This window comes from Canis aureus, chromosome 1 (genome assembly GCF_053574225.1).
Source record: "Canis aureus isolate CA01 chromosome 1, VMU_Caureus_v.1.0, whole genome shotgun sequence".
NCBI lineage: Eukaryota > Metazoa > Chordata > Mammalia > Carnivora > Canidae > Canis > Canis aureus.
The window spans coordinates 28,583,324-28,609,491 of record NC_135611.1 but is presented as its reverse complement, the minus strand read 5'-3'; the positions used below and the strand labels follow the sequence as shown (position 1 = coordinate 28,609,491).

At 35.9% G+C, this 26,168-nt stretch overlaps 1 protein-coding gene across 22 annotated transcripts in view; it reads left to right on the top strand.

Annotated features, from left to right (window-relative positions):
- Positions 1–26,168, top strand: part of AHI1 (Abelson helper integration site 1) — a 235,158-nt gene that overhangs the window by 107,907 nt on the left and 101,083 nt on the right. For 20 of the 22 annotated variants that reach the window (XR_013377077.1, XR_013377078.1, XR_013377063.1 and 17 more), the window contains one exon: positions 12,584–12,639. Coding sequence is in view for 6 of the 22 variants with exons in the window: in XM_077894075.1 (XP_077750201.1) it covers positions 12,584–12,639 (56 nt within the window). In the remaining 16 variants the exon portion in view is untranslated. Of the gene's footprint in view, positions 1–12,583; positions 12,640–17,213; positions 17,285–23,512; positions 23,532–26,168 lie in introns of those variants that run through there. The other 2 variants (XM_077894100.1, XM_077894070.1) reach the window with 2 other exon arrangements.

Sequence of the window (26,168 nt, the reverse complement as noted above, 5' to 3'; positions counted from 1 at the left end):
TTGAGTTCAGCACTTGAGGAGCATTTTGACCTGAAGATTGTGCTGTAGAGTGACAAGATAACAATTTTTCCTTAGAATAGCCTTACCGACAGTGTGAGAGGTCATCAGAAAGCCCATGGAGCAAGTCAGGGGGTTTGGTTAGGAAGCTATTCCAGTAATCCCAACGAGGGAAAAGGGTCTGAGCTAAGTAGTGGGATAAAGAGGAGGGGGCATGTTTTTATATATATACACACACACACACACACACACACACATACACATACACCTGAACACACTCATACATGTATGTGTGTATGTAGTTTTTAATAAAAATCTTTTTAAGGTATGATAAAGTTCATTATTATCACCTCAAGTTGTATGAAGTAAGCCATTAAGTTCTCTAAAGCAAAGCTCATTGTTAGAATATCTAACCTGTCATATAAATAATTATAATGCTTACTGTATTTTATTCCTTTAAAACTTTAGTTGTACATGTATGTAAAGGCTGTTGAAAAATCTACAAATATAGGCTATTTTAAACATCAAAGTCAAATATACTACATGTGTATTTATATATATCTCAAACATACTGTATGCTAGGTACGACTTAAAGTATTTTTTTCCTATATTAGTTAACTAATTAATTCTCCCATCAGCCTATGAGATACATGTTTCCCCTTTACTGAATGAGGCAATGGAGGCACAGAGTATATAAATAACTCGCCCAAGGTCACATAGCTAATAATTACCAAAGCCAATCTTCCAAAATACACAGAGTGGCTCCAGAGTCAGGATATATACTAGCAAATTGTGCTTTGAAATGCATTTTTTTTCATTGTAAAGAGACAAAAACTAATAATAGAAAATTGTGACTCATACCTCTGAGTTGAGAAAGGAATTTACCCTGAAAATAATTATTTCTCAATAAGCATAGATTTATTGAGTGAAACTCTCAATATATAAAATATAAATACATATTATAGTAGCTGTTCATTTGTGCATTAATTTGGGGGCTTTCTCTTATTTTTAAGAAGATACCCAATAAATCTAGAGTTGGGAGAAGTGTTTGGTTTTCATTGACTGTTTTTAAATAATACTGCTAAATTTTTTCATTGAGAGCCTAAACCCTATTTACTCTGCTTACGTGGAAGATTTAGCAATATTCAAAACCATTGAATATTTGCTTGCCTGCTATATAGTCATTAAATGTCTAATAAGAGTCTATAGTCCCCCAAATATATTTTGAGATTTTTTAAAACCACAAAAAAAGTTGAAAAAAAACAACTCCTAAATGTGCATCATTTGCTTCTTCCTCTCAAAAACTTTATTCATATATCTGCTAAAAATAATGATATTCTGTATATAATCATAGTACTATTATCACATCTAGGAAAATTAACTAGGATTCTATAATATCTAATAAACAACTCAAATTCAGATTGTCCTAATTGCGTATAAAATATCTTAAGCAGGGATCCCTGGGTGGCGCAGCGGTTTAGCGCCTGCCTTTGGCCCAGGGCGCGATCCTGGAGACTCGGGATCGAATCCCACGTCGGGCTCCCGGTGCACGGAGCCTGCTTCTCCCTCTGCCTATGTCTCTGCCTCTTTCTCTCTCTCTCTGTGACTATCATTCATAAATAAATAAATAAATAAATAAATAAATAAATAAATAAATAAAAAATTAAAAAAATATATCTTAAGCAGTTTTTTGTTTGCATGCTTATTTTGTCTAGCATCCAGTCCAGATTAACACTTGTACTACATTGATTGCTTTGTCATTTTAGTCTCATTTAATCTCTGCTAGACTTCTTTGTTATTTTTCATGACACTGACTTTTTTATAGTCTGCTGAGCCAGTTGTCCTATAGAATATCCAGTGTTTTGTTTTTATCTATTTCCCTGGTTAGATTCAGATTAAACGTTTTTTGGCAAGAACACTGTAAGCAATACGTACTATTTTGCATCACATCAGGTGGCATATAATATCAAGTTACCCCACTACTTACGTTGCTAAATTTAATCCTTAATTAACATAGTGAACACTAGATCCTATTGTAAAGATAAAACTTTTCCCTTGTTTCCCTTTGTTTGCTGGATATTCTGTGAGTTGATACTTTGAGACCATGTGAATAGCCTGTTGTACCCCAAAAACCTTACTCAGTGGTTTCAGCAGTCATGAATGATCCTGGCCTGAATTAACTGTTCACTGTTAGGGGGTTCAGCATGGTGGGTTTCTAACATAATCGTTGCTTCTACATTTATTGGCTGGTGTTTGGTCAAGAAGAGCCCTTCTGTTTTTTCTTGCCTGTCTCTTTGAGTATTGTGGGGTTTTTTTTTCATTCAACTTGTTATTATATTTCTTTATTATCATTTTTTTTGTGTGTGTTGCCAAAGATGTCCACCAATCTGACAAAGGAGAGCCCTTTTGTGTCTATTCCTGTATCCTTTGATATGAACCAGTTAGTTTAGATAGTACTTCGTACTTGCAGTATTCTCAGTGTATCGTGCACTTTCCTGCCCTAAAGCTGGGGTCTGTCATTTCCCCAAAAAGCCCTGGTACTATTTAGTGGAAAATGGAATTTAGAAACTAAAATTTGGGGCTAAGTACATTCATTGCTATTGGAATGTCATTGCTTCTGAGACCTTTAGAACTGGACATATTTAGGAAATCATGTTTTTTAAAAATCAGTGAATTCATACTATGATATCCCAATTAAATTTTAAATCACCCTTATTGTATACTTATATGTTTATATAATAGGGAAACTTGTCATCTGTCAGTAATATAGGTTGCAAATATTTTCTCCAAGTTCAATATTTGGCTTTTGGACTTGACAGTGCAAAATTTTTAGAAAAGGTTTCCTCATACCTGGGTTTGTAAACAGATTCCTCTGTTTTAAGATTGGTATAGCTTCATGTTTAGCATTTAAATCTGGCCCATTAAGAATTTATTTTCCTGGTTTATGGTATGATATATGGAGCCAGTTCCTTTTCTTTTTTTTTTTTTCTTGTTTTTTAAAGGTTTTATTTATTTGAGAGAGAGAGAGAGAGAACAGGAGTGGGGGTGGAAGGGGAGGGGGGAAGGACAGAGGGAGAAGTAGACTCCCCGCTGAGGAGGGATTCCCAACGAGGGGCTCAATCGCAGGACCCTGAGATCATGACCTGAGCCAAAGGCAGATGCTTAACCCACTGAACCATCCAAGCACCCCAAGATCAGTTTCTTTTCCAAAACATCCATCGCTTCCCAACATCACGTATTAAAAATTATCTCTTCCTCTTCACATGTAATTTCCATATGCAGTTGGATATTTTTCTGAACATTTTAATATATTCTATTGGACTACATGTCTATTCATGTGTCATTAGTACACTGTTTTAATTGCAGAGGCTTTCTGTGGTATAAATTGATACTTAATAACGTTTATTTCCACTCATTGCTCTTCTTATTCCCCAGGATTTTTCTAGATATTTTTGCATATATTTCTGCATGAATTTTAGAATTAACTTGTACCAAGAAAAAAACTTTTTTTATTGGAATCACACTAAATTCATATATTATGTTGGAAGGAATGGGCCTTTATATAATATTACATTGTCTTGTTGCAGAATAAGGGATGTCTTTTTATTTGTTCAAGACTACTTTTATGTCTTTCAAAAGTATTTTAACATTCATATTGTTTCTTGTATTAAAGTATTTTCTATTGGGGGTATTTTTCATAAATCTTCTAGTTTTTTGTATATGTAAAGGATATCGATGTTTGTATGTTAAACTTTATATTGTGTTAACTTTCTGATGTATTAGTTCTGTTATTATGTTACTTTTAGCAGTGATTCTTTTGGATTTTCTAGGTATAAAATTATATTATCTGGAAATCAGTTTTGCTTCTCTTCTAGTCACTAAGAAAGCTTGGAAGCTCAGCACAGACAACTTTATATTAAATTTGGCAGGAGAGAAAGGACCTTACCTTCTAAAAATGTATTCTACTAGAATATAATAAATCTTAATTTCATTTTTTTCCTAGCTAAAAGTTATCAAAGCATAATTCTCTCTGCTTTACATAGAGAGATTCATGGTGATCTCCAGAACTCAAATAGGATGCATAGTTATAGTGTTGCTTGAAGCAAATGACTCTTAAAAAGGTGTCATGAAAGGGAGAATCGTGGTTCTCTTGTCTTCAGCACAGTGCCTTGTGCTTACTGGGCAGCCCATAAACACTTGATGATATATAACATTGCTGGATATATGTTTTGGCTTTAGAATTTCGCATATATTCCTGCCTTTTTTGCTTTTGCAATAAGTCTAATCATCTTTGTCCTTTTTTTCCTTTGATCATGGTCTTGAGTTGAAGGTTGGTAGAGTTGAGGGAAACTAAAAAAATAAATAATTTTCCTGTTTAGGTCAGTCAAGTACAACAGGGTAAAATGTCGTGTTCTAGTTTTCTACAAAGTAAAATACTTAACTATCTCCCAAAAAGCATAAAATTTTTCCATTATCTCCTGTAGAATGTGTAATATCTGGAAAATTAGGAAAATTTTCAAGTTACATATTCAGTTTTACAGTAAGTTTAGACACATTACCAGAGAAAGTAGTAAATTAACATTTCTGAAAACAGAAGATTAATTCAAACATTCTGATAATGCACACAGTTATAGCACATAGTCCATTATAGCACATGGACTCAGTGAATATGGCATAGATTTCAATTACTTAGTTCAAGAGTTGAGGACCTTGTGAGTTTCTGGCATTTGAATTAGGCACTGTAGGTGCAAAGATGAATAAAATCTGGGCCTTACCACAGGAGCCAAACACCCAAATGGATGTAGAGTGTTTATGACTTAGATGCATGCATAGGTTTCAGATGTGGTACTGCTGCTCATTGGTTGTGTGAATTTGGGGATGTTACCCATCATCTGAGTTACTTTCTGGAAGCCTCTACTATTTTCTTCCCTTAAAATGGAGTTATCTTTGTAGTTTGTTAATTAACTCTCTTAAAACTCTTAATCGTTGATGCTCTAATTCTTCTTTCATCAGTGGCACTACCAGTTCTAAAAGGTTATCTGGTCATATTCAGGTTATTGAAACCCCTTATGAGAGTTACTGGTTTTCTTTGCATGCTCATGGTTTGTGGTTCCAGCTATACTGATAGAGGTCTGAGATACAGCAAAAAAGCAACCCCCCCGCCGAGGCACAAGGGTAAGTTGTTCTTCTCAAATCTCATCAGTTGCAAGTTACAGTCATCTCCCAGTGACTGGGACTGGGGCTAGATTCCTCTAGCTAGGTAGGTCCCTTTGCATGTAGGTCCTTTATAGGTCCATTGTTGGTGCATAAGCTCTGCCAGGCCCTTGATACACTACAGACATTAAAATGACAGATAAATCCAGTTATCCAGAGCACTTAATAGTTTCTGCAGGCTGAGAGCCCTCAGTGAACTCTGAAAAACCCGTTTTTTGCCTACCCCTTTAGAAGAGACTTGCTTTCCCTGTACGGTCCTTGCTCAGAAGCAAGGAGAATAGAGACTCACACTCCCCTCCAATTCTTAACACACTGACACTGAGATTCCAGAAAAAAAAAATTTTGTGTTTTGGTATATGCTCCAGGGTTTGCCATTCCTCTTGCCTTAGTCCTTGTAGGCTTCTAGAAAAAAACTAAACTAAACTGCTTGGTTTCAGATTTTAAAATCATTAGACAAAGTGGAAAAGAAAATGCTCACCCAGAAGATTAAATGGAATGGTTATCATAAAGATAAAAGTTACGGGATCCCTGGGTGGCGCAGCGGTTTGGCGCCTGCCTTTGGCCCAGGGCGCGATCCTGGAGATCCGGGATCGAATCCCACGTCGGGCTCCCGGTGCATGGAGCCTGCTTCTCCCTCTGCCTGTGTCTCTGCCTCTCTCTCTCACTGTGTGCCTATCATGAATAAATAAAAAATTAAAAAAAAAAAAAAGATAAAAGTTACAATGGTAAAGTAAGATGAACCGCAAAATTTAAAGAAACAGTAGAATAAAATTTCCCCAAGCAGATAAGACTCTATAGATTAAAGGGTTTATCAAGTCTCAGGAAAGATTAATTATAGCCAAGACACATTTAGGTATACTCTGGTGAAATTCCTGATTTCCCAGATACATTGAAAATCTCACCAGTCTGTACATATGAGGAACAGTTTCTTTACCTGGAAAGAGTTGAATGAGTATTGGACTTCTCATCTAAAACTCTGGAAGCTGGTTAATAGTGGAAAAACATGTCCAGACAACCAAGATAAGGGATTTCTTATCCAAAAATCCATTATTCAGACAAAGTATCATACATCTGCCAACAATGGAAGGCACATTTGAACATACAAGGATTTAGAGAGTACTCTAATCAAATGACACCTAAGTTAGAATGGAAATTTCAAAATACAGGAGAAAATGTTAAATTTTTCTTTTTCTTTAATGTTTAAAGGAAACATTAAGTTTTTCTTACAGATTTTTTGTTTTATAAATTCATAGTTACCTCTTCTACAGATTCCTTTGCACTTTTATCCATTTAAATTTAACTATAATTTATGTAAAAAATAGAGAAGTAAAAGCCTTCTACAAGCTTAATCTTGTGTGGAGCAAGGAGGTATTAGTAAATATAGTATCTTGGTTAGAGAGAGGTTTAGATTGTTTATAGTAATTAATAATATATTTATTACTGTCAGAATTAGGAAAGTAACCAATAGCAGCATTGAAATGTTGGTAGAAATTCAAGAAAAGGGATCCCTGGGTGGCGCAGCGGTTTGGCGCCTGCCTTTGGCCCAGGGCGCGATCCTGGAGACCCGGGATCGAATCCCACGTCGGGCTCCCGGTGCATGGAGCCTGCTTCTCCCTCTGCCTGTGTCTCTGCCTCATTCTCTCTCTCTCTCTGTGACTATCACAAATAAATTAAAAAAAAAAAAATTCAAGAAAAAAAAAAGGTATGTGCTGAAATTGACCAAAAACACAATAAAAGATTAAAAGCAACAATATAACTAAATAGAAATGGAGTTTTGCCTTCAGTTAGGATGTACAACCAATGATGATCATCACTCCTAGTGTAACATCAAATAGACCTCTTATAAAAAAAAAAAGGCATCAGAGAGATGTAAACACATGGAAATGTACGTGAATTAAATTCCAAAGAGGACCTGCTCCATGAGGAAGTGGAGACTAGCAGCCACTTTAATACCTGGGAATATTATTAAGACAGAGACACAGGAGAGCAGAGTAGCAAGCCTTTCATAGGCAGAATGACTTTGCTAAAACAGAAATCAGCTGAATTTCTAAAGACAGGTGAGCTGACATATAGATTGGAATCCAAAAGACCCCAAATATGCATCAGTCCTCTCCACCCAGCACTTCCCCAATAAGCAGTGTCATAGGAAATGGGAAAGGCAGAGAAGAGAGTTCCCTTCTTCTCTAGATGCTTAAATTCTGAAGTTCTAGAGAGAGAAACTGATCTTATTTTTTGGATATTTAATAGATAGATATCCTGAAATTAAAGCAACAGCCCAGCCCCAACCCACGCCTACACAAATTTGAACACAAAGATCCATCCATTACTGTAGCTTTTAAGAAGAAGGAGTGAGCCCTTTCTGTGTTTTCTCTTTCGTTCTCTACCAGTTATACATCTAGCAGATCTAACCTACTGTCAGAAATATAAAGCATATAAAGCATGTGAATGAGCAGGAATAGGTGTCCCATAATCATGAGAAAGAATAGCCAGGGCAGCCCCGGTGGCACAGTGGTTTAGTGCTGCCTGCAGCCTGGGGTGTGATCCTGGAGACTTGGGATCAAGTCCCACATCAGGCTCCCTGCATGGAGCCTGCTTCTCCCTCTGCCTGTGTCTCTGCCTCTCTCTTTCTCTCTGTGTCTCTCATGAATATATAAATAAAATCTTTAAAAAAATAAAAAGAATAGCCAGTAGAAGGAAACTACAGATGGTCAAAATGTTGGAATTTGCAGACAAGAACTTTAAAATAACCTTTGTACCTATGTTAAATAATTTTTGAAGTATAATGAAGAAATGGTATGAAGAAGAGTATGATGAAGAATGTCACCAGAGAAATGGAAACTGTAAAAAAGAAATAGTAATTCTATACCTGAAGAGTATAATAGATGAAATGAAAATTTCATTAAGTGGGCCTAATGGCTGATATTACCCATTAAAAGAAAGGATCAGTGAACTCAAAGAGAACAAAAAACTTACCAAATTGAAGCACAGGGTAGGAATGGGAGATAACAAAGCATCAGACTTCTGTGACTACATCAGATTGTCTAAACAAATGTAATTGCGGGACACCTGGGTGGCTCAGCAATTGAATGTCTGCCTTTGGCTCAGGGGGTGATCCTAGGGTCCTGGGATCGAGGTCCGCATATGGCTCCCTGTGGGGAGCCTGCTTCTCCCTCTGCCTATGTCTCTGCCCCTCTCTCTGTGTCTTTCAGGAATAAATAAAATCTTAAAAAAAAAATGTAATTGGAATTCCAGAAGGAAAATAGAGAAGATAGGGTGAAGAAATAATGGGCCAAGAATTTTCCAACTCTAATAATAAAGACATTAATGTAGGAGATATAAAAAGCTTGACATACCACAAGAAGGATATATATAAATAAAACCTCACTTGGGTGCATTTTAATTAAACTGAAGAAAATGAAACCTAAAGAAAAAATCATAAAAGCAGCCAGAGGAAAAATGTGTCACATTCAGAGAGAAACAGTAAGAATTGATGCCTTCATCCTTATAAGAAATAATGCAATAAAATCAATGAAGTACTGAAGGACCGTGGCCATCAACCTAGATTTCAATACCTAGCAAAAATATGATTCATGACTAACATTATATGGTTTCATTCCTATGGGGAATATAAAAAATAGCAAAAGGGGAAAGGAGAGAAAATGAGTGGGAAATACCAGTGAGGATGACAGACTATGAGAGACTCCTAACTCTGGGAAATGAACAAGGGGTAGTGGAAGGGGAGGTGGGAGCGGGGATGGGGTGACTGGGTGATGGGCACAGAGGGAGGCACTTGACAGGATGAGCATTGGGTGTTATACTATATGTTGACAAATCGAACTCCAATAAAAAATATATATATCCTTCATATATGAATACCTGCAGAAGACTTTAAAAAAAAAAGTCACCCACAGTCTATAAAAGGTTTATGAATCAAAAGGGAAATGATCTCAGATGAAAACCTGGATCTGCAGGAAGGAATGAAAACACTATCAATATATGTATAAATAAATATGTATATATGTATAAATACAAAAAGCTATTTTTTTCATTTTTAGAACAACTGTTTAAAACAAGTATGACATTATGTTGTGGGATTTATAACACATAGAGATAAAATACCACAGTAGCATAAAGGGTAGAAGGGTAAATGGAATAATACTGTTTTGAGATGCTTATATTGTTGGTGAAGTAGAAAACCTTAATTCAGGGTGTACAAATTAGAGATGTATAATACAATCTCTAACCATAAAAAAATATAAAATATAGCTAAAAATATAGCCATCGGGTATGTAAAATGGAATAGTAAAAGTATTTGATTATTTCAAAAAAATATGAAAAAAAGGAAGAAACAGAAATAGATGCAATGGGGATCCCTGGGTGGCGCAGCGGTTTGGCGCCTGCCTTTGGCCCAGGGCGCGATCCTGGAGACCCGGGATCAAATCCCACATCGGGCTCCCGGTGCATGGAGCCTGCTTCTCCCTCTGCCTATGTCTCTGCCTCTCTCTCTCTCTCTCTCTCTCTGTGACTATCATAAATAAATAAAAATTAAAAAAAAAAAAAAAAAGAAATAGATGCAATGAAACAGCAAGATGGCAGACTTCAACACAGCCATATCAGTAATCACATTAAATATAAATAAACATTAAAAAGCAGAGACTGTCAGACTGGACAGTGTAATGGTAAATGTTTATTGACAGATGGATTTTTTATTTGGTAGATTGATTTACTTACAGATGTAATATTCTTAAGCTCATTCTGAAGTATTATTATTTTAAAATATCCATAATAAATTGGACCTTTTAACTATTCCTGCACAGTTAATATATTTAGTGAACAAAAAATTTAGAATAAATATAAACAATACTTACATTTTATTTACTGTTTGCCAGAAGCTAAGTGTATTAGCATTCTCCAGAGAAACAGAACCAATAGGATGTGTATATAGATTTCATTTGAGGAATTGGTTTACATGATTCTGGAGGCTGGCTGAAACAAAACCTGCAAAGTTAGGCTGGAGACCCAGGAAGAGTTACAGTTCAAGTCCGAAAACAGTCTGTTGGCAAAATTCCTTCTCTTTCCAGGGAAGTCAGTCTTTTTCTTAAGGCCTCCAACCGAGTATGAAACCCTCTCACATTATGAAGAGCAATCTACTTTACTCAGAGACTACTGATTTAAGGGTTTATCTCATCCAAAAAAGACTTTCCCAGAAACATCTGAAATGTTTGACCAGATATCTGGGTTCTGTGGCCTAGCCAAGCTGACACACAAAAATAACTGCAGAGTTGTTTATTTACTATGAGATTTCACTTATCATCATACCTTATTTACTATGAGATTTCACTTATCATCATACCTTAATAAAAGTGAAATAACATACAAAGAGATTTTTTTTAGGTAAAATTTACTTTAAAATGTTGTTAAGGGATGTTTTTTCTTAAGCTTATTCTGTTCTGTATATTCTTTACCAAAAGCTTGAATAAAAATGTATGATTATATTTCCAAATGATATTATCTCAATAGGCAATCTAAATTTAAAACTAAAATTGTATCTTTCGGTAATCCATCTTTAAATATTTTAGTTATTACCACCTTCCTATCCTGAAATTGAAATATAAGTTATGTAGTTTTTTTTCTTTGTAATTATATAAGCTGAGGATATTGCCATTGAGGGGAGGGGTTTAGTTTTTTATTTTCAACATGTTGAAGTTATTTTCTAGTTGGATATGAATTTTAAAATCAGAATCAGCGTATCTCAATTTTATAGCAGTCGGATTACAATAGTGAAAACACACATGTAAAATGTTGCAAATTCCTGAGCCTCATGGTGTGACCACTCTCATTTAAAAGCCAGTGTATGCCAGACTATTCTCAGTGGATGCAGCCAGAGAGAGTTGTGGGAGTGTGGGCGCTGGGGAAGTGGGAATTTCACCGTTTGTTCTATAAACCTCAGTATTACTAAAATTCTCACAGTAAGGATCAGTATTATCTCAACATTTTTTAATGTTTTCCTCGGGGTTTTTAAATTTTTTTTATTCAAGGCCAGTGTTAATCTATGAATAAAAATGTGTCTTTCCATGAAAATCACTGTAAAGATTGTATTTATTCTTAAGACTTTTAATTTGTCCTGTAGTTTTTTTTTTTTTTTAAAAAAAAAGGACATCTCTGTTTTTCTCAAGTCTTGAGGTCAGAAATTACAATTTATCCTTTCTAATTTATCTTTTATCACTTATGCCAAATAGCCATTCAGTAAATATTCTTGATTGAATAGGTAGTATTTATGCTTCATTTGCTGATAATAGATGTTGAGAGAGTTTTTTAAATGAAAACAAACTATGTTTTTTTAAATCATGTTTTATGGTACTTGGTTCATTTTTAATTTACTCTTGCACAGTGATAAAAAGTGATTCTTTTGTGATACTCTCACTTAATCCCTTATGATACCTGAAGAAAAATGAGTTTTAAATGCCTGTAAATGAGAGAGCTAATGTTTGTTTCAACTAGAAATTGTGCTAATTGCTGCTAACGGTACATTAAAGTTCTCACTTCTAACCAGACCTGCATGTGTCGGCCTGTACCATTATTTGAACAAACTGTTCTAATATCCTAACTCACATATTGGTTTGCTGATGGACAGAGATTATATAGTAAATGAGATCCACACCTGTGTTCATTTTTAACCTGAGCTAAACTTTGAAACAGTGTTCTTATAGATGAGATGCAGTGTGTTATATTCTTAAAAGCTATTTCTTACAAAGAAATGTGTTAGAGGACATTGGGAACAAAAAGATAAATCCACACATGATAAAAGGATTTTTCTGAAGTTTAGCAGTCAGTATTATTTTAAAGGAGAGAATCGGGGGAACTTTTTTTTTTTTTTTTTTCAGACGCTCCATGATGATTGAATAAATAGAATATGGCATGATAGGAAGTCAAATGATCAAAGAGAAATTCAGGTAGATTTATTTATTCTTTTTGAGAAAATAAGAAAGTGATTCCTTTGTGATATTTCTTTATGAAAATTTGACGACCTCAAGTCAGAAATAAAACTTTAATGGAAGAAACACAGCAGAGTGGAGATAATGGTATAATTTTTGAGCCAAGAGCAGGATATGGATGCATCTTGCACTATTGCTAAACACCACTTGAATGAGAAAATTTGCTCAGTTCATTCTGAGTTTGGTCTCTTAGTTAGCTAAACTCTCCAACTGTTTCTGACCAAAGAATTTATGATAAGACTTTAAAGGATCTTGCCATTCAAGTGAGGCTTTTTTCTTGTAAGCGATAGGGGTCACCTCTTACTGACTTAAGTGTTTTCAAAGTAAAATGGATAACTATAATAAGCAAATATTCACACCATCTTTTCTTTTCATAGGGATTATCAGCATGGAAAGAAAGCCTTGTAACCATCATGTAGATACAGCACCAACGGTAAGGCAGTCTATTTCTGCATTGTTAAAACGGATAAGCTACAAAATGATGCTGGTTATAGTGACACAGAATTCCATTGTAGAAAAGTTGTAATCACCCTTTTACCAAAAGTTATATCCCTTCCAGAAAATTAACCTCATGTTTTCTTACTTAATGAGGAAAACATACTAATTTTTGCCAAAATATAGGAAAAAAAGATAATGTCATTTTTACAGGTATTTGTATATATTAATGTTATAAATAATGATTTTTAATTTAAAATACTTCATACTTTGAATAAATTAATATAAACCTTTATGCAAGTTGATTTACACTTTTTAAAATGAGTGTTATTTTGTGCACTAGCATCCTTATTTAGAGTGAATATTTTGTGAAAGAAGGCTATTATGTTTCATTTCTCTTATGGATTACTATGCTTTATTATTTTATTTTTTTTCTTTATTATTTTAGAAGTGAAATTTTTTATCCCTCTTCTATACTGCCAGATAGCAAGAGGCATTTAACCATTATAGTACCTATTTATACTATGTTAAAAATAATTATACAAGATAATGTAGAAAGAAAACAATTACATTTGAATGAAATATGTATCAGTTTCCAGTTCCCACTTAAAAGACTCATAAGATAATAGACTAGCATATATCTTACTCTTCACCAAGCATAATCTTGTTTCTCTTATCCTTTCTGTACATTAAATCTTTCAGATATTCCATACAATTCATCATTTCTTGTTAGAGTTAGTAATATTTTTTTAGGAAAATGAAGATAATATTAAACAAATATTAAACAATATTTGAACCTTACTGATTATATTTTCCTCACTGGCACATTGGCTCCATTTTCTCTTTGGAATAATTCACATGATTGAGTCAGCATGTTTGATGATTTAATATGTGGAGCTCTGGGAGAGAGTAGTGTTTGAGGAATGAAACACCATTATAATCATAAAAAGTACTTGGCTATAGTGTGTGTTGCAGTTATACTTTAGTAAGTATTCTAAAAAAAGTAGTCATAACATTATGTAAATTGTATGCTTTGATATTTAAAAAAATAAGGCCTAGCAATTAAGGAAAATAATTTCTTTTCTCTTAGGTGTAGGTCTTGAAAGTTGAGGTGCCTGATGTGTGGTTTGAACCCTTTGCTTCTTGGGGAGAAACTCCACGTTTTACTTCTCACAGCTGCGGGTCGCTTTGTTAGAGTGGGGTTTATGGCAAAGTTGTATCTCATGCTCTCCTACATGCTTCCATGTGGTTTTCTCCTTGTTTGCCTGAGGTGCAGTCATCGTTCAGCATGCCAACTTTTAGGTTTTTTAGGAGGATATTGTTCCATATGTAGTTGCAGACTCTATGTGTCTGTATAGGGAGGTAGGTCGAGGATCTTCCTCTTTCACTCTTGAACTGGAACCCCTTAGTGTATTTGAAAAAAGATACTTGCTGGGTTATTTTACATACTTTTAAGATTCGTTTTATTTCTGTAGACTTTCCTACAGCACCTGTGTTTACATTTCTGGTTTTGTTGGTTTCTTGTACATTTTAGAACTCAGAAAAGCGCAACCTGGCAGAGTTGTATTTTTTTAAGCCCCGACGTGAGGCTTGAACTCATGATCTTGAGGTCAAGAACTGAGTTGAGATAGAGTCAGAGGCTTAACTGACTGAGCTACCCAGGAGCCGCCAGACTTTTTGTTTTACCCCACAGGCAGATTGTAGGTTTCCATGTTAATTAAATAAGGAAATAATAGAACTGACTTCTCTTGCAGTCATGAGAAATAATGGCATTAATGTTTGCAGTAGTGCCCTCATGATCTCAGAATGCCTCCAAAGAACCAGGAACAAAATCTAGTACATTAGAGTTTAGGTATTGTTGATCTTTTGTTCATGTTTTTCCAGTTGGATTGTTAAATGATAGCTCCTAATTTAGTGATAACGTTTCCAATCTGTAAAGTCCATGTGTTTTGATATGCTTGGTTTATACAGGCACACCACACTTATTAGTTCTCCAGGTTCTCACTTAAGCCAACCTCCATTTTTTTTTTTTTTTTTTTTGCTGCTGCAAAAAGCTTTATTGTCTCCATTTGGTCCACGTTTTGGGAAAGGGCTCCAGAATGGTTAAAAAGCTGCCTAGTGGCTGCATGGGAAAAGGTTCAGGCACAAGCCCTGGCACCGGGGGGTTGCCAGAGGAGCCCCTCAAAGGCTGCTGGTCTCCAGGGGCTCCTAGTCGTGCTTGAGAGTGAGCCTTTCGAAAAGATACTCGCCCAGCCCAGCCTGGGGGGTGGCCAGCCTGCGGAGGTTAGTCAGGTGGTCGCCCATCTTCTTGATGAGTTTTACCTCCTCATCTAGGAAGTGGTTCTCCAGGAAGTCACAGAGATGGGGATCCGCGCGGGCAGAACCCAGGGCATGCAGATCCAGAAGGGCCTGGTTCAGGCTCTTCTCCAGAAGCAGGGCGGCTTCCATGGCGTCCAGGGTCTTCCCCCATTCATCTTGGGACGGTTTCTGCACGTCCTGGAAGAGGGCGCAGCCGCCGCGCTGGTTCAACCTCCATTTTTGACACATTTTACTGAGCTCCTTCTGTCCCTTTACTAAAACTAAAGATCCTCTACTGCCCCTCACTCCCATATAGTCCCCCAGCTTGCTGACGTTAACCTTGGCCCTTTCTCCATGACCTCTAATTAGAATTACAGGCCTATTCAATACCCAATGTTTTCTGGTCCCCAGGACAGGAAAAGTCTGATTTTTCACAGAAATATAATGTTACCTAATTTCCATCCACTGTACGTGTGTGCCTTTTTTTCCCTTAAAGAGGTTAAGAGAAGAAAGTATTTAGAAATAAAATGAAAAATTCTTAAAATTTAACAAAGTAGGATATTTATAAGTTCAAATGTCTTTCTCTAAAGGGGAGGTAAGAGAAGGGAGTGGGGCCGGGTCTCTCAGTGACTTCCTAACCTGGCTCCTAACCACCAGTCTCCAGTCCCCACTTCCCTCTTGCTCCAAGTACTGACTATTGAGTATCGCCACGAATGGCTTGGGTCTAGGAGAATGCTAGATGCTAAGTACAGCTGTTCAGCAGGGGAAGAAAATTACTTTCTCAAGCCTCTGTCTGTAACAGGAAGAAAGCTGTGTTTCTTGAGATTCCAAGTTGGAATGAAGTTTTCAGTAAATACATGGTCATGGAGGGTAGATAGATCCAGTAACACTATAATGTGATACAGTGTTCTTTAAGTAAGTACAGGTTAGCCTAAGAACAAAACCACCTCTGTCTTTGTTCTGTGTTCTCTCCCACTCTCTTTCTAACTTGTTTCCTTCTCTTTTTCATTTATTACACGAGGTTTAATTTTTTTGTTTGGTATTTTTTTCTTTCTGATATAAATAATACCTAATGTGTTTTTGAGATGCCTTCAATAGAAGTAAACAGAATATCCCCACATGGCATGACCTCCTCCATCAAAAAGAATCAAACCTTCTTAAGTGGCTATAAGCCCTACTTTTTTTTTTTTTTAGCATTTTGAGTTGAATTTTGTTCCTATCTAAGAGTACATTTTCAAGTTATTTTTACAAGAAGTATAAAGTGAGAAGTGTATTATCTGAGTCCACATACTTCAAAATATCTTTTAATAAAGACAGTTTTCCAGGGTTTTTGATTATTTGGATATAAACTTTTCCCTTCAGAATATTATGGAAATTGATCCTCTTTTGCCTTTTGGTACTTAGTGTTTCAAGAGAGACTTGGCAGCCTAACCATTCTTTTGCATAGGTAGCCTATTTTGCCTACTTATGTGTTGTAGATTTTCTTTTATTTTCTTTATACCTGATGTCCTAGTTCAGATTTGGTGGTTAAATGTGTGGCTTTCTTTTTGTCCTGAATGGTATTTAGCACACTGAATTTTTGTACTGAATGGTATTCACGCAAATACTTTGTTTACTATTATAGGAAAAATAAATAAGACATTTGACAATCATAATACTAGGTTATATGAAAATAATTAGATCATGCCACTTTAAGAACTAGTTGCTGTTAAGTGAAGGATAATATCAGACTCAGATTAATCAGAGGTCATTGTCTGACCCTGAAAGGCAGGTGTAAAAGTTAGTTAATAGTTAAGTCAGCACAGGCTTGAGTCTCATATTTCCTTTAAATGAAAAACTCATTTGCAAATCAAAGAAAAATTGCAACTAGCATAAGGAAGTCTCTAAATGTTTGTTCTTATTTAGGTTATTACAAACCTGCTCATAACCTGCTAGATGCATAGTAGTTCCCATAGCTTTTTACATTTCCAGGTAGAATTAAAACACGGTAAGCCATGCCGAATATATGCAGAATTTTTAGTGATTTGAGAATTGTTTTCAAATCTCTTCTAGTGAAAACTGATGTGTTAAAATTCAAACAACATTAGCACAGCCTACTGTAATCAATTGCTGATTTTTGTAAAGCTCCTGCATTCCAAACCTGTAACACTAACTAGTATTGCTCCTTTCTTCTTCTTTTATTCAGTGATCCCACAACCCCCATTAATGAGAACAATTTTTTTTAACAAATAGATTTTCTGGCAGTTTATAAAATTACAGTTTGCATTTTCACAGAAGCCTACACATCTGTCACAGCAGGTTGAGGCAAAATCCAGCCTGTCCTCATTAAGATTAATTATTCTCAGGTATGGGATACTTTTGCCACTCATCTAAATATTTCATTAGTTATCAGGAATTAAAATATCCTAGACTGATTGGAGTTTAAATATTGGTTCATTTTTCTTCATTGTTATAAGTTGAATTCAACAAAATTTTAATTAGTGCATTCTGCAGTTACACTCCTAGATTTTCCAAGGGTCTGGTTGATAAATTTTTGTCATGTAACTCTTATCAGTAGTAAACTTAAATATGTTTTACAGTATTTTATGATTTTGAAAATATATGAGATGTTCATGATGTAGCTTTCCTATTACACTAAACTTAGTTCATAAAAATATTGATTTGAATCATTCAAATTAAAATTTAAGACTCTTTTGGACTATATGATAATCTATACTTATTCTACAACATTTTAAGTTGTCTTTGTTGTTAGGTTCATATCACTGTGCAGCCCACTGTGTAAGTTTGCAACATTAGGGCATATTCTGTTACTACAGACTAGTCTAGTATGCCTTATACATATATTTATGTAAAATGTATCTTTCACATTTTAACATAATATTTGGGGCAGTTTTGTTATGGAGGTGAAATATGTTTGATCCAAAGAAAGTGCCTTATTTTTTTCAGTCTGTAGAATTTTCCAGGAATTCATACTATGCAAGCTGAGGTGAATGTGCCCCTATAAAACTCATAAAATAGAACCTATGACCAATCTCTTCCTGTAGGTAATTGCAGGGTGGAGAGGGAACCGATAAAGTATAAGCTTTTATAACTTGTCATAAAAGAATCTGTTTTTACTTATCAATAAAGTAGCAATTCAGAGCAGTCCTGTTGAAATTCAAACACAAATGCAAAATAGATTTTCCTTTCAGATCACGTGTGAGTTGTCCATAATATAACTTTTTTTTTTCTTCAGGACATACACATTGGTTGTTTCTCCAAACACTGTAAATTATGAAGCTTTAGGTAGGTTTTTCCTGTTAGCATACTCCACTGACATACTCCACTAAGAAAAAAGTTTCTTAGACTTTTTTCCCCTAATTCTCTTTTGACTTGATGATTTTTTTTTAATTTTTTTTTATTATTTATTTATGATAGGCACACAGTGAGAGAGAGAGGCAGAGACACAGGCAGAGGGAGAAGCAGGCTCCATGCACCGGGAGCCCGACGTGGGATTCGATCCCAGGTCTCCAGGATCACGCCCTGGGCCAAAGGCAGGCGCCAAACCGCTGCGCCACCCAGGGATCCCCAGACTTGATGATTTTTAGAGAACAATGTTTTCAGTTTTAAACATGTTAAATTTCAGATAATCAGAAGCCATGGACAAGTAGAAATGTTCAGAGAACTGAGAATATAGACTTGGATTTCAGAAGAGAGTATGAGTTTGAAGATCTGACTTTGCTGTGCTCAATAGAGCCACACTTCACAGCTGTGAAATCTAGAAGGGAGATGCAGGAGTCAGAAGGCTGAGGCATAGATTGTGGGAAGTCCTATTTATCATCATGGGCAGGGAACACAGATTCTTTACAAAAGATATCTAGAAGCCCCATGCAGGAAGGAGGCACATCCAACAAGCTGAATCAGAAACCAGTCTCCTCCTACTCACCTCCCAAATCCACTCTCTACAGAGCTACTTATCCAAAGTGCAAATGTCACACATATAAGATCCTGTAGTGGGGATCCCTGGGTGGCTCAGCGGTTTGGCGCCTGCCTTTGGCCCGGGGCCTGATCCTGGAGTCCCAGGATCGAGTCCCACATCGGGCTCCCGGCATGGGGCCTGCTTCTCCCTCCTCCTGTGTCTCTGCCTCTCTCTCTCTCTGTCTATCATAAAATAAATAAATAAATCTTAAAAAAAAAAAGATCCTGTAATGCACCTCATCTCCTACCAGTTGAAAACTTAAGTTACCTAGCATGGCATTTGATGTCTTTTAATTACCTTTCTTACTTACTTCCAACATTTTCTCAATACTTTGAGCTACTTGCTATTCCTGAAACATATCTGGGCCTCTCACATTGTGACACAGTATTAGAAGAGGGGATGAAGAACACTTGAGTCCAGAAGCACATTACCTGGGTCCATGTCCTGGTTCGGTTACTTTTGCTACACATGATTTTAGGCAAGCCTCTTTTGTTCTTTGTGCTTTGGTTTTCTCATCTGTAAGTGGAGATAATAAAACCTACCATAAGGATTGTTGTAAGGAATAAATGAGTAAAGATGCAGTACACCCCACGCAATATATTTTTGAATGTTGAATATTATTTCATTACAAGAGATGGCCAAATATAAAGGACAAGAACATATCCCAAGTCTGAGAAGTAAAACTAAGTCACGAATCAAAGGGGAGGACCCCAGGGTCCCTGCTGGGTCAGGGACATCAGGAACAAGGGAATCTGATGACGGTTGCCACAATGGCCTGCCTGTGTTTTGACCAACATTCTTTGTTTTTCTGTGTTCATATTTTTAAAGTTTGTTTTAGTATGTATTTATCACATATTGTGACTCACAAGGAGTTGATGTAGAACTCCAGTTACACCAAGATGACAGGCCTAAACTGGGACTATGTTGGGCAACCCTCAATGTGTGATTACCTTATTCATTAGTTCTATAAGTCATAACAGCCAGAGTGATCTTTTTTTGAATGTAAGTAATAATGGCTTATCCTCCTGCTTAACACTCTTCAATAACTTCTATGTTTAGAGTAAAACCCAAGGCCTGTAGGGCCTTGCCTACTCTGGTCTCTGCCTACCTCTTCAGGATCACCTTATGATACTTTGCTCTGAGTTTCTCAAACACAGCCAACCTCTTCCCCACTCACCCATAGGCATTTGAACATTTGGTCTCTCTGCCAGGAATATACACAGGCTTTTTGCCTAACAAGCTTTTTCTTTAGATCCTAGGAAATGTCAACTTTTCCAAGGATTTTCCTTTACCACTCTATCTGAGGTAGATCCTCCTCTCTTGATCTTTATTATTGTACCTCACTTTTTTCCTTCTTAATATTTATCCCCATTTATAACTTTTTATTTAGTTCTCTTGTTAATCACCTGTCTTCCTCAATAGGATGTAAGTTCCATGAAAGTAGGGGGAAAAAAGTCTGTCTCACAATTGCTTTTATTTACTTTTTTTTTTAAGATTTATTTATTCATGAGAGAAACAGAGAGAGGGGGGGGTGGGCAGAGACATAGGCAGAGGGAGAAGCAGGCTCCATGCAGGGAGCCCGATGTGGGACTTGATCCCGGATCCCAGGATCACACCCTGAACTGAAGGCAGATGCTCAACCACTGAGCCACCCTGGCATCCCTCACAATTGCTTTTAGACTGTCATTATATACTGCTTAGATGAGTAAATGAAAATATGCTAAAACTGTGGGAATAAATAAGAGCAAAGAGCCAGATTGGACCTGAGGGATATCCGTATTCAACAGATTGGAAGAAGAACCTTCCCAGAAGACAGATAAAGAGAAAAGAATGTCATAAGAGATCAAGAATAGTGTAGCATCTTAGAAGCCTGGGGAGTATGGAAATGAAGAGGGTTTTGTTCTATCATTGATAACTAGAAACTTTTGGGAAAATGGTAACTGAGCCCTAGAAAGGAAGCTAGACGATCACACAAGGAGGTATGATAAACCAAAAGAATTCAGAAAGCCTGTCACAAGAGGAGAATGGAAAATAGAATACAAATTAACTCAGCCTTGTGTGTACGTTGCTGACTTATGTCACAAAAAGAAAATAGCATTTCGCCAAAAGGGCTGCCATAAAATGAACCTATATAGGGTACAAAGTAAATGTTTTTCCATGTTCTTCAAAAGTGAGAAATTAAATTTGAGTATTTATGCTATTGTATTACATTCAAAATAAATATTTCTCAGATAGAAGAAAAGGTCCAGCAATATAAATTTCTCTGCATGAGGAAGATGCAGACTGGATTTTAGCATTTGGCAAAGGAATAGGGTAGGGCAGTTGTGGCAAGGCCTCTTGCCAAGGGACTTACTTACCTAGCTGGTAAAATAAGGAAGGTTGAAGAAGTCCATTTTTGGGTCTAAAGTTCAATGAATCTTTGTCAGCTCCCCATACTGTTCAAAAAGCAGAAAAACTAAGCAAATCACAGTCATCCCTGAAGTGCTGACTCATCATTTCTCTCATTCATCTCCTTCTTGAGATTCAGTTAGAATTCACTTCCTCATATTATACACGTGGCATTTGTGCCCACCAAGTTACATAGCAAATGCCCATCACCATCATTGCTGTTAGAACTTTTCTATTGCTTAAGTGGTGGATGCAGGTTTGTTGTCTTCAGTAGATCAGAAACTAAGTCCCTTTCCTATTGGACTAAACTCTCCACCTTCACAAGTCCAGCACATCGTGAAAGGATGCCAAGCAATAAAATCTGGCATTCAGTTATCTGTGAAAGTTAGCCAACAGGCAGGCTAGAGAACAATGTGCAGTACAGTGAGGAAAAAGCACTGACCAGGCTGCCTAGTGTTCCATTGAAAGAACACCCTGTAATCTTTTTTGTCCACTTCAAGCTCTTTCACTATTTCTCCTAACAGGAAAAGCCATTCAGTTATAGAGACCAGTAGAACTTGAGGAATCGGCTAATCAAAACCATGACTTAAGGACGATTCAGAAGAGCCTAAAAATGTTAAAACAGTACATCTAAAGCATTTGAAAACCAAAGAAATTAAAATCATTTTATGGTAGACACTAGGTGTGATACTTTCTCAGTTAAGCCAATGAGATATCTAGAAGTATGAACACAGGGTTCTGGTAAGACCTTCCTCTGGAGGAATTGTTTTCGTCCTTTCTCCCCTGCACGCAGCAAAAAGAGCAAGTGCTGGAAGGGTGTCTAGCTTCCGCTAGAAAGGCAGGGGCTCTGTTTAATGCCATAAAGGAGGTGTGGTGATGTGCCCTGCCCAAAACACTTGCTCAGCCCCGTAACCCAGTTTCTTTGGAGTACTTACTTTCTTGAGTGCAGTCTGTGTGTTTCTGTGATACTAGTTAGCCTCTGTACATTAATAAATAGATGAATGATGTCAGTATGAAAGCAGAGGAACTTTTTTCTGCATGTTTTAAGTGTTACAGCAATAAGGCCAGCATATTTCTCACAATCAAATGGAAAAAATGGAGCAATTTCTTAAAAGCTGAAGTACCTTCTTCAGTGGCTGCTTTTGTAGCTTCATGACTGCTAGTACAGATGAAGAAGCTGCTAAGACATTTACCCAAATTTCAAAAACTTGTCTTGTTTGGTGGATAAATTCTAAAAACCTGGATTGGATTTTTAATTTTGATAAACTGGTCTCTATTAAATTAAATCCTTTTAAGAGCCTGCATTTCAAAGGAAGTGTCACTGAACCAGAGGTGTAAGGCTGCAAAGTCTCAGGGTTGACAGAAATGCTGGGTACAAAGGCCAGCAAAGATTTAACACCTTATCTGTACTCTGATTAGGATCCCTAATGTTTCTGTCAGTACCCTCATGATAAAGCTCCAAAGATTTTAAGTAGTCTGCAACAACCAGGTTTTTTCCATAAACACTGTTACATTTAATTCACAGTTTTGCAGAATGTGATGCCTTAGAGCAGAACAGCATGTAAAAAATAAAGGAGTTTATCTCCTCTAGTAAAATACGTAATGATCCATCAAAAGAAGGGAGTTTGGTGTTTTGTTTTTTGTTTTTTGTTTTTCTTTTGGTTTGGTTTTTTGTTTTAGTACCTCTCTCTCCAATTTGGCATTTTTTAAATTTTACTTGAAATGTAAATGAAACACAATGTTGCATTAGTTACAGGTACACAACATTGTGATTCAACATAGGTATGCTGTGCTCATAAGGGTCCACTACCATCTGTTACTATAAACGTTATTACAATACCATTGACTATATTCTCTGTGTTGTACCTTTTTTCCCCATGATTTATTCATTTCATAACTGGAAGCCTATACCTCCTACTTCCCCTTCACCTATTTTGCTCATCTCCCTACCCACCACCCCTCTGGCAACCACCAGTTTGTTAAAAGGGATTATGTATGATCTTGTTCAGCACTACAATCTGAGTATTCTACAAGGCATTGCATATATTATTACTGGCTATTATGATATTGCTGATTCTCATAATGATCCTGAATCTCCAAGAATTTTATCAAATTATTATTTAATTTATTAATGCTTTGTTGTGAACATTCATAATATACATCTATTAAAGACTTACTGTGTTCCCTGTATATCTATCTGCTTTCTTTCCATCTGCGTAATGCTCAGGTAGGTATTATCATTTCCATTTCATAAATTATGAAACTGAGGCCCTGAAAAGTGAAGAGGCTCACCTAGCATCACACAGGTAAATATAGAGCCAAGAGTCTTTTCTTTGTAGTTAACATCAAGACTTTTCCAAAGATTTGCATTATCTCCTAATGGATTTTGTGATAAAATTGTTGAAACATTTCTAATCTCTATACATTTGTACTTAGCATCAACATATGAGAAAGGTATGCCACCGATTACTACAGAAAAAGGCTCATGTTTCCTGAAAAACAAGTCTCTTGATAAAGAAAAAGTCTCTTTAACCTGTTTCTAAGATAGATAGATTGTTTCCTGGGAAACAAAAACTAGTTCTACCTTGTAAACATTGTGTTTTTCATTAATTACTCAAGTTTTGTACTTTACTGCAAATAACTTATATCTTTCCTCTGCTTCCAGACCATCGTAGTAGACCACATCAGGTTCCTCATCTATAAATGCAGCTCTTAAGATGCTTAAGGGCATCTATTTCTCTTGATCTTCTCTTTTTTAGTATATCCATTTTCTTCTACTTATCTTAATCTATGTTGATTCCATTCCAGTTTGTTCACACTGGGAAAAGTGGTATCCAGAATTGGACTTAATATTCTAATTGCAGTGAAAAAATGTAGTGATTATTATTGGTTTCTGTAATATGGATATTGCGTTCAATATTGAATTGTGACCTACCAAAACTTCCTTGAAGTTTTAAAGATATTTTGTCAAAACATATTTCCCATTATTTACTGATCTGTACCTCAGTACCCTTATCCCTAGAATGGAGTTAACAATAGTACCTACCTCATTCAGTGTTGTTCTGTTGTTTAAAGTACTGAGTACAGTGTCCAGCACACAGTAATCTTTCAGGTATTCACTTAATATTGTCTAACCCTAAGTATAGAGTTGTCCATTTATCCTTGTTGAATTTCATCAATATATTTTTGACTATCTAGCCTGCCAAAATTGTTTTGAATTCTGAATTTTTTTCATGTTTAATAATAGCTGTTTCCCAAACTCTTTAACATTTATAGATTTTATGATGCTGCTTATTGTATTTATTTAAAACATTAGAAAAATATTGAACAGTGAACAAAATCAAAATAGCAACAATTTCTTTGCATGTGGGCAATTTAAGTTTTTATTTGGAAGTCATTTTGTTCGGGAGATACTATTATTTGAAAGCAATTTCAGTGTTATGTTGCATTATATGCTTTAACAAAGCATTTACTTGCATGTCTTTTAAAATAGATTTGGTGATTACTTGAAATTTTCCTTCCAATCAGTATAAACTTTGATTCTTAAGGAAAGCATTAATATAGTCTGTAGCAGAAACCAGAATTTGAGTTGATCGTGCCATAAAATGAAGGAAGCAGTCATTTAGAAAAGAAACAATTTAACACTCATCACCTAACAATATTATTTTCCATTTGGGGAGAAATTTAATCAAAAGTCATCAAACTAGTGCTCTGTTTTCCCTGCCTACGAGGACATTTGCCATCTGCCACTAACAATGTTCCATAGATCCTTCTTCTGTCTTGATAAAATACACACATTCCGTAGATCCTTTTTCTGTCTTGATAAAAATATACATATTCCTCTTCTGGAATTTATCCTGCTTTTTATCCTGCCATTATCTCAGGGTCCCCAGAAATCAGTCTTTGGCAGAAATAGCAGCACAGCATTCAGTAAGGCAGATACCTCCTGGTATAACCTCATAATTGGGTCACAGATTGGCTTGATGCATAAAGATTAAGTGAGATAAATCCATAGAGGAAATGAAACTTCTTGTTCTATGTCTTTAATGAAACTTCATAAAGTTTTCATGTCACCATATCTCTGCCTGGTATTCTCTCTAATGGCAATAAGAATAGACTTCTCTGAGGGCACTTTCTGTATTCAGAGCTTATTTGCCAAACCTGGAAATAAATTTTTATTTTGGGAAATGGAGTTGGAATTAGTAGATCTATATTTGATTTAGAAAATATGGTCAAATTCATAGTTGTGGGCATTCTACAGAAATATTTTACTATAACACCATTCTTCTATGATAACATGAAGAACTTTAGGAGTTGAATGATAATAATTATGCTTACCATTTATTGGGCACTTACTGTTTGCCTAGCACTGTGTAAATTGTTTTATGTTACTTATCTTATTTGAATATCATAACAGTTCTAGAAAATAAAAATATCATCATTTGCCAGTAAGGAAACTGAGACACTAAAGACCTTAAAGTGTTTTCTAGAAACATTTAAATTGAATATGTTAATGAATTATAGTAGTTGAACCAAAAATATTAACTCCTTCAAAGTAGAGGCCATTAATATGAATAAACCATTACATCCTAATGTCACTCAGTGGCACAAGGCAGATTCTGTGGAAATTGGGGGCAGTTCAGATAATGTTAACACCAGTAAAAAGTTTATGCCCTGCTATATACTATATATTATTTTGTCTGATCTTTGTGTCATCACTATAACTTGTAACAGGATTGGGCAGGGATAGTCATAAAGGGCAGCTGAGCACTACTGTAAAGGCTGACCAAAATAACAGCTAAAATGGGTCATGAAGGCCTGGATTTGAGGAAAGGGCATAGCCAAATAGGACTTTTCCCTCTGAGTCTAACATGGAAGTTACC